Source organism: Lycium barbarum, chromosome 9 (genome assembly GCF_019175385.1).
Source record: "Lycium barbarum isolate Lr01 chromosome 9, ASM1917538v2, whole genome shotgun sequence".
Lineage (NCBI taxonomy): Eukaryota > Viridiplantae > Streptophyta > Magnoliopsida > Solanales > Solanaceae > Lycium > Lycium barbarum.
The window spans coordinates 105,923,702-105,933,300 of NC_083345.1; the positions used below are offsets into that span (position 1 = coordinate 105,923,702).

General features: G+C 33.3%; 1 protein-coding gene across 2 annotated transcripts; it reads left to right on the forward strand.

Annotated features, from left to right (window-relative positions):
• Positions 1-3,308: 3,308 nt before the first annotated feature.
• LOC132609258 (uncharacterized) lies at positions 3,309-7,861 on the forward strand. 2 transcript variants are annotated; one of them, XM_060323152.1, is made up of 3 exons: positions 3,309-3,466; positions 5,075-6,036; positions 7,618-7,861. In XM_060323152.1, the coding sequence occupies exons 2-3, from the start codon at positions 5,077-5,079 to the stop codon at positions 7,621-7,623; spliced, it is 966 nt and encodes a 321-aa protein (XP_060179135.1). In that variant the 5' UTR covers positions 3,309-3,466; positions 5,075-5,076; the 3' UTR covers positions 7,624-7,861. The 2 variants fall into 2 exon arrangements, with proteins under 2 accessions (XP_060179135.1, XP_060179136.1); XM_060323153.1 differs by lacking the exon at positions 3,309-3,466 and adding an exon at positions 3,473-3,621.
• Positions 7,862-9,599: the final 1,738 nt, after the last annotated feature.

Sequence of the window (9,599 nt, forward strand, 5' to 3'; positions counted from 1 at the left end):
AATCGAAGAAACAATTTTCCCGTACTTTAAGACCGCCTATTTTCTCGGAAAATGCATGTTAAGGAATGGCTTTTCCTCCATTTTCTTAGTCAAGTTAGAAGAATTATTATAAATTTTCTAAAAAATATTACTTTATGATTCTCGAAACATTTTAAATATAGAAATCACAACTCTTATTTATTTCATGTAGTCTCTAAACATGGGTTCAACTGTTATCTATGCTTTCTTCTCTGGAATATAGCAATATTATACTTTCGTTAAAGTTACTTCTTAAATATAGATATGTGTACGTAGAGGAAATTCAGGATTTAAAGCTTATGTATTCCTATTAATCTTTAAGTTAATCTGTAATAATAACTGACTTCTCAATCAAATACTTATAAATACATAATAAATTTTTGAATACATACATATATACAAGATATGGATAGAGGCTATTGGATTTCAGTAAATTCGTAATGAGCAGATGAAAAGTAAGAGATGTAGCAAACTTGTGAAGGCGTAAAAATGATTTTAAACTTTTAAAATTGTAATTCTAAAATTATTCATTATGAAAATTATGTTATATTTAGAGAAAAGAATGCTTTATGAACAAAATTCAAGGCTTGTTGGGCCTCTGCAACCAAATACCTAAAAAGAAAGCATGATGTGGAAAATTTCCAAGTGTCAGTCCTTCTGATTGCACATCAGCTCCTATAATAGATTACCTTTTGCTGTCAGCTTATGATATAAAAAGGCATGTACTCTGGTTTCATTTGTGAAATTATACGAAGGGATTTGAAGTAATAAGATGGAGAACTAAGGGCAAAATCTAACCTGCAAAAATAGGAGGGTACGTGGGAGCCACTGTAATAGATTATAAAAAGTAGAAAAGAGCCCATGTAAAAGTAATAGCGATGCAGTTGGTTTTTCCGTCAGTTGACAAAAAGAGAATTGTTGAAAGCTCAAACCAACTAGTTTGTTTGAAGACATATTCTTATTAATACCTTTAATAAAAAATATAAATTAAATTCACAATTTAATTAAGTTAGAATTACTAGGGAGATCAGGTATAATTTCATTACTCTAGAAAAAGGGTAACATGAAATTTAGCTAAAATTGAAATATAAAAAATCAAACCCTGAGTGCTATTTGACCCTATTTGGCATTCTGCAGATTGGAAAGAATTGAACGAGCAGATGAAGGATTTGCTTGGAAAAGGCTTTATTAGGCCTCGCTTGTCACCGTGGGGAGCACCAGTGTTATTTGTGAGGAAGAAAAATGGCTTCGTGGAAGCTACTCTTTCTACTATGCAGCCTGCAACGATTGAAGTTGCTTCATTGTCAGCAATTGAAGGAGCTTGAAACTCAAGTTCAAAATTTCGACTTTTCGTAATAGGGCTTTCTTTCTAATGATATTTTAAAAGTTTGGGGATGTTTCGAAGAATCCATGCCTAAAATTTGGGATAATTTGGTGAAGTTTTTGAGTGATTTTGGTGGAGATTTACAAATGAGTTAACATGAAGATGTTGAACAATTTTTTTATTTTTGTTTTTTTATTTTTTAAATGAAAAAATAAGGCAAAATAAATTTGAATATTTTAAATATAGGTCTGTTAAGAAAAAGGTAAATATGCACCCATTATATAACAACAAGGTTATATATGCCCCACTTTTTAAATGAGGAATAAATCCGCTCTAAATCGCAAAATTGAGCAATATATTTACCCCTTTTCCCTTTAAAATAACATGCAAAATTTATCCTTTAAACAGTTTGTTTATAAACAAGTTAAAAAGTTGGATCGGGTCAAGTCATGAGTAGTTTATTTGGGTCTGAGCGCTTTAAACTTTAAAATATCTTTTTCAATTAGAATAGGAACTTTTCAATCAATTATCACAAAAGATGGACAAGAAGATTTTTTATGAAATTAGTAAAAGTTGAATAATTTTGTGATTAGAAATATTAGTTTGATAACTTTCTGCAATTTTTATTTTTGATAAAATTACCAAGAGCTACAGTTATACTCCTCCTATTTAATTACTTTAATCGTTTTTTAGCACCTCTTTTTTTTTTTTTTTTTTTTTCGAGACGTCCGAAGATTCAATCATTTTCATAGCAACACTATAAATTGGAGAATTTTTACGAAATTAACCTAACTAATTGGTAGTAAATACTTATGTACTTAGCAAAAAAGATATTTATGTGGAGAAAAAGAATTAGAGATTATTTATAAATTTTTGTGATGATGGTCAACACGATCTTGAGAAAATGCCATAAATAGTCCCTTATCTATGGGAGTAGGTCTAAAATAGTACCTTAAATATACACTTATCGGTTTTAATCCTTTAACTATTCAAAAACTTATCAAATTTGGTCTCAGTCTATTTTTTATATAAACAGCATACAAACCCATAAACCTCCGTGAGATTAATGTTAAACCATTCCTCAGACTTGTTACTCTCTCTCTCCCTGCTTCTTTTTCCTCAAGTTCCTATTGTTAAAAAAAAAAAAAAAAAAAAAGAGAGCATTCTTGCACTGGTGTCGCTCTCGAATCTCTAAAATCCGAAAAGACAAACTCAGGCACACAATTTCTATAATCATTCTTCTCAAACACTACTAAAAAACTAGCAAAAACAGACGGATTTCATTGGTTTTTTCAATAATTTTTTTAAAGAAAACCGACGGACTGCGTCGGTTATTTTTTGTGCAAAAATGTGTGAAAAATATAATTATTTTTTTGTATTGTTTTCTAAAATAAACTAATGGAGTCCGTCAGTTTTTTATTTTTAATTTTTTTTATAAAAATTTTAGAGCGAAAAAAAAGTATAAATTAAATCAATGTAAGTATATGAACAAAGAATACTAGTGGTCTAGTGGTAAAGCCTTTTAATGCCAAGGAACATACCTGGGTTCGATTTCAAGTTCCTACATTTTATTCTTTAATTTTCAAAAAAAAAAAAATCGACGGGAGTCTGTCGATTTTTTTTTTTTTTTTTTTAACAAAATCGACGGACTTCATCGGTTTTAACCGATATAGTCCATCGGTTACGAAAAGCGAGAGAGAACCTGAGGAAAAAAGTTGAGGTTAAAGAATGAACTTGAGGAAAAAGAAGCAAGGAGAAATATTGATCTGAGGAATGGTTTAACAATTAATCTTATGAAGGTTTATGAATTTGTACGCTATTTGTATAAAAAATAGATGGAGATCAAATTTGATAAGATTTTAAATAGTTAAAGGATTAAAATCGATAAGTGTAAATTTAAGGGATGATTTTAAACTTAGTCCGATAGATGGATGAGGGCCCTTTTCTCACACGATCTTATATGTCCACACGGGGAAGACATGTGTTGACAATACCAAGAACCCCTTGAATATATCTCGTCTTTACACTTCTCTTTCTTCACTTATCAGATCACATCACTCTACAGAATCCAGAAAGTTCCCACCAAATCCAAGAGAACAAGCAAGGTCAAATCAGTTCTAGCGGGTAATACTGCATTTTCTTTTCTATCTTTCACTCAATTATTACTTTTACTTTCTACCTTTTTTTTTTTGTTTTTGGTTCTGCCATGCTTTTTTTCTTCTTCTTGATCAGATTTGGATCAAGCCCTTTTTGTGTTTTGTAATAAAATTGCAATCTGAGTAAGATTCTCTGCTTTGCTTATCATTCTTGATATCCCAAAATGACATCCTTTTACCATTTTTATACATATCAATTGATCTGATCAGATCCTTCATTTCTCTGTCAACTCCATTTCTTGATTCATCTGATTGTATTGAAATGTGTTTGAATATCTTTTTTGACTATTAGATTTGTATGGATGCTTTTAGTTGACTTGTTAATGCTGCAAGTATTTGACTTAAAATAAGGTGGATAATTTATTGAAAGTACTAAATCTTGAGCAAAGAATGAAGCTTTATATTAGCACTACTTGTGTTAGAGAATAAACCTGTTCTCTATTGGTTGCATTAGGGTTCAAAAGAGTTTATAATGGGTTTTAGCTGTTCCATTTTATGCCTTAAGATTTGATTTTGGGTTGGATGATTGGATTCTTTAAAGTAGCATCAGAGTCAACCCATTTTCAGTTAATTTTCATCCTATTTCTCTCAACTCATTCCAAATTTTGCTCAAGGCACTAAAAATCAATACGGGTTCACAGAAATTCAGTAGCTTTTGCCTAGACCTATATGTATATTAAGAAATACACTAAAAACGAATAGGTATTTGACCGTGAACTCGGTTATTCTTGTATATTAATTGGAAATTATTGTAGGAGCTCATAAACTTTAAATCTTGGATTCGACTGTGGTGATGAGCACCTACTTTCTACATGTTAAAAAATAATTTATCTCACGTGGTCGCTTTTAGATCCATTTCACTCTTCAGCATTTGAGGCACATTGGACTTTGCAAAAATGAAAGATCCAAGTCACCCGGTACCTGTGTTGGTGGGAGGTGGCAAGTGTCCATTGGAATTAGTTTAGGTGTGCGCAAGCTGATCCGGACACGACGGTTATTTTAAAATAAAAAGGGCTCAGTAATTTTTATGATTGTCCTAGCTACTCTAGCTAGTGCTTGAGTGGTCCTGGGAAACTCCACCGAATGTCTAAAGTTTTAGATTGAATAAGTTTCTCACTACTGGTAGTTGCACAAGCAGTAGACTTTTTTGTTATCTTTTTTTGTGAAATTAAGGTCAGAGCAACACAATTTTTGTTATCCACACCTTATGTATGAAAGATTTATTCAAGTATGATTTAACGATGTATTATTTATGTGTCCATTTAGCATAACTAAATGGCAGCATTGCGGACGGGATTAAAGTGCAGTATGATATCAAAATGCTTCCCATTATTTTCTTAGCAATTCTCTAGAAGCAACAGAAACATTCTTTCTGTTTGTAAACTGTGTCTTTGGAGGTTTTTAAGCTGTTATTTCCATTTTACTTCCACTTCATGTGGCTGTCACTGTTAGTGGGGCTAAGTTATCTAGGAGGTAGAACACCCATTTGTTGCTTGCTAGTATATTTATGTCTTGAATACCAGTTGTCAGTCTACTTTGTAACTCATTGAACACTATTTCTTGCTTTGCTTATAAGGTATGTCGTCTTCGGAAAATCCAGAGATTGTCGAAAGGGGTCTTTTCAAGGACAAGGAGAAGGAGGAGAAAGAAGACAAGAAAGATGAGCAAAAGGGTGGTTTTATTGAAAAAGTAAAGGACTTCATCCAGGATATTGGTGAGAAAATCGAGGAAACAATAGGTTTTGGAAAACCAACTGCAGATGTCGCTGCAATTCATATTCCTCATATCAATCTTAAAACGGCTGAAATAGTTGTTGACGTGCTTGTGAAGAACCCGAACCCCATCCCAATTCCTCTTATTGACATAAACTACTTAATCGAGAGTGATGGAAGGAAACTGCTTTCTGGATTGATCCCTGATGCTGGAACAATACATGCACATGGTTCGGAGACCGTCAAAATACCACTTAATCTGGTTTATGATGACATCAAAACTACATACAGCTCTATAAAGCCTGGAAGCATCATTCCATATAAGATCAAGGTTGACCTCATAGTTGATGTGCCTGTTTTTGGTAGGCTAACTATTCCTCTTGAGAAAAGTGGCGAGATTCCTGTACCTTACAAGCCAGATATTGATCTTGAGAAAATCCATTTCGAGAAGTTCTCTTTCGAGGAAACTGTAGCAGTTCTTAAGTTACAGGTGGATAACAAGAACGACTTTGATCTGGGGCTCAAAAGCCTTGATTACGATGTCTGGCTCTCCGATGTCAATGTTGGTGGTGCAGATCTTGAGAAATCGGCTACTCTTGAAAAAAATGGAATCAGCCATATCGATCTTCCCATAACCTTCAGGCCCAAGGAATTTGGCTCTGCTCTTTGGGACATGATCAGAGGGAGAGGTACTGGCTATTCCATGAAAGGTAACATAAATGTGGACACGCCCTTTGGACCAATGAAGTTGCCCATTAGCAAGGGGGGGGGTACAACCCGTCTCAAGAAGAACAAAGAAGATGGGGAAGACGATGATGAAGATGAGGTATGTTATCTGTTCTGCTTTAATAATGGGCTTTTTTCATTTTTATTACGGGTGCTAGCCAAAGTATACATAACCTATACTGACTATGTATATAATATGCATGTTATATGTATATTTTTGTATATTATATGCGGCTATTATTTTTTAGGCCAGTCCGAATGTGTAATTATCCCTTTAATAATCTCTGGTGTTGCTCATTCGTTGCACTTATTTGACATTTCTCTGTGCTTCTAAGTTGAAAAGGCCAGCCTCTTTTCTAACCTGAGGATTCCGAGGTTTCGCTGTCGTTTAGCACTTTGTTTTATAAATATGTGTATGTTATTGACTCAACCATGTATATTTAAAGGAACATGAAAAGACAAATGTATCTCTACTCTTGAAATATGTGGGTAATTAAAAAAGCTTAATTATTTCAAGGGAGACTACAAGATCACAGGTGCTGGTATCTAAAACTTATTGTTGGTATCTGGTAATGTCGAATGAACCATGTTTTTCATAATTTAGTTTCCAGCCTACATGTTTGTTATCTAGAGAGGTAAGAGAAAATGTATCTTCTGTGAATTCTGAGAAGCCATGCCTCTTATGTGAGTAATTCTGCGTTGTATAAAGAGAAATTGTGCTATTCAATCATCGATTCGATTCTTCATTGGAAGATCATAGTCTACTCTGCAAAATAAAATCTCTCTGTGTAGGCATGTGTCTAGCTTGGTTATCTCTCATTTAAGCAAAGTCGCTGCACTAGTAGCAGTTTATCGATTTATTAAAGCTTCTCTCTTCTGTTTCTGCCCAAATCTGAAAGTTAAATTTCTACTAAAGCTTCTCTCTGTAGTCTACTGCTGGGCAATGGGCATAATCATGTCCATTTCAGAAAATTTACAATTGCGTTAAGGTAATAACACAAGGAACAAGATTTTTTCTTTTAAATTTTAAATCGCGATCTCTTCTTTTGAGCCGAGGGTCTTTCGGAAACAGCCTCCCTATCTTCCGAAATAGGGGTAAGGTCTGCGTACACTTTACCCTCCCCAGACCCCACATTGTGGGATTTCACTGGGTATGTTGTTGCTATGTTGTTGCTGTTGATCTCTTCTTTTGGTCCCTTATTAGAAAATACCTGTTGGGACTTGAAATGACAATTTGCCAAAGAAATTGATTTGTTCCAACTTCTGTATTTTACAATGTAATCTCATGTCACCGTGTTGACTCATCACGGTCAGTCATCTAGTGCCTAATTCTGACTGGTTTTACTTGTCATCATGTTAGATTTGATGAAAACTGTGGAAAAAAAATTAAACCATTGACACCAAGAAAGTCTCATTAAATCCTAGAGACTGCAACACAAAAACTGTACTCCCTTACTAGTCTACACTTTCTCTTGCGGAAATTAATCTACGTCTCTAGAACAACAAACAATAACATACCCGGTGTAATCTTCGTCTCTAGTACATAGTTTTATCATGTATAATCACTCTCTCTGTGCATAGTTGTCCTATGCATATTCTCTCTTGCCCTCTTGTGTTTCCTTTTAACCCCTTGGCTGTACAAACATGTAACTGTGTTAACACTCTGTCCTTCCATTCACAGGATTGAAGTTGGAGATGCACTTGTTTGAGGCACGAGCTTTATAGAGGAAAAGCCATCTGCTGATGGGGGTTTTTAGACCCCAAAATAAATATTTACTTAGACTTGAATGTGAAATATGTCTACTTAGTAGATTATTTTGGAATTATGTCTCTGCTTGTGTAACTTGTTGTGATTGACATCGTGATGAATTTGTTTGCTTTTATTGTTGTGGTTGATATACTATATGCCCCTTGATGTTTTTAGACATTGCGCGTAGGGGTGGGCATGGTACGGTATGATACGGTATTTGAAGTTTCGGTTCGGTAACTTCGGTATTCGGTTTTTAAAAATACGATACCATTACCATACCAAATTAATTCGGTACGGTTCGGTATTTTTAAGTTCGGTTTCGGTATTTCACGGTACGGTAATTCGGTAACCATAGTTTATTTAACTTCGACTTACGTATATACTCATGTAATAAAGGATTATGACTTTGAGATTTCTCAATTATATTAAACTAACACCATACACAAATAGACGTATTTAAAAGAAAGTACAAGCAATTTTCTTCGTTAATCAATTGCACAATGGACATTTGAATCACGATAGAGTAGTCAAAGTTTCAAAGTCTAAACAACATTAGCCAAAATTAAGCATAATCTTCGGTCCTAAACAATTTTACATCAAAAATTTCATTCAGCAGCAGAGAGAATAGGCCATTTCCACCATTTCAAGTCTTAATGTATTGGAAAAATAGTAGAGATAAATTAAAGGCTGCTTCTAGGCTTCAGCATATGTGAAAGACTAAAAGCATGAAAATATTGGATAAAAAGTTAGCTTTGATGGTACAATTTTCTATTACATACAAATTGGCATTAAATGAGATGTGATGTAATTTTTTATACGAAAACTAGTCTATATATTTAACAGTAGTAAATATAATATATATGGATTGTATATATGTAGTATAAACTTCGGTATGGTATACGGTATTTCGGTATCCATTTTATAAATATCAAATACCATACCGAATACCAAAGAAAATTTAAATTCATACCAAATACCATATCAAATACCATAATACTAAAACCGCGGTATTAAAAACTTCGGTATCAGTATGGTATTCGGTATATACCATACCGTGCCCACTCTTAATTGCGCGAGTCATAACTAGCTATTGACATTCTAATGTTGTTGAGTTTCTTATCTGCTGCGATTCCGGTCTTCTGACTAAGAGCATCAAGGGCCAGAAGAACCCACAGAGCTTTGCTTTATGCCCTCTCAGCACGAGGGGACAAAAGCCTGGTATTTAAGTGGAAAAGGTAAGAAGGATTGGTCATTATTGAAAGCAAAGGGGCTAAAAGAGCCATTCAAGAAATGAGTCAACATTTCAACTCTTATATTTGGCTCATTGTTATCTTATGTTGCCATGGTTTTCTAGCTGACCATTAATTGGACAAAATGCTAACTATTTTGGAGTCCGGAGCTAAAATGACTTATTTTTACAGCTATTAGATAAAAATAGTATTTTTTTTAGACCAAAATGGATATTTCGTTGCATAACCAACGAAATACCCACACAAGTACTGTTCCGGTGCCGATGAATTTCTTGCATTTCGCTACATGTGTAGCGAAATGCAAGAATTTTTTTTAATTTATTTTCCTTTGCATTTCGTGAATCAATTCACGAATTAGGCTTTTTTTTTTTTGCAATTCGTGAATAAAAACGAAACTGATTTGTATTTTTTTTTTTTTTTGTATTTCGTTGTGCAATCAACGAAATATGTGTTTTTTTTTTTTTTGCAATTCCTGACACAATCAACGAAATAGGTTTTTTTTTTTTTTTTTTGCAATTCGTGAATAAAAAAAGAAATAGGAAATTATATATATATATATATATATATATATATATATTTTGCATTTCGTATATTAAAAAACGAAATAGGATAATTTTTTTTTATTTCGTTCATATAAAAACGAAATTGGAATATATATATATA

Excerpts from the sequence above, each read along its gene's own strand:
- LOC132609258 (XM_060323152.1), top strand. The coding sequence starts at position 5,077 with ATGTCGTCTTCGGAAAATCCAGAGATTGTCGAAAGGGGTCTTTTCAAG.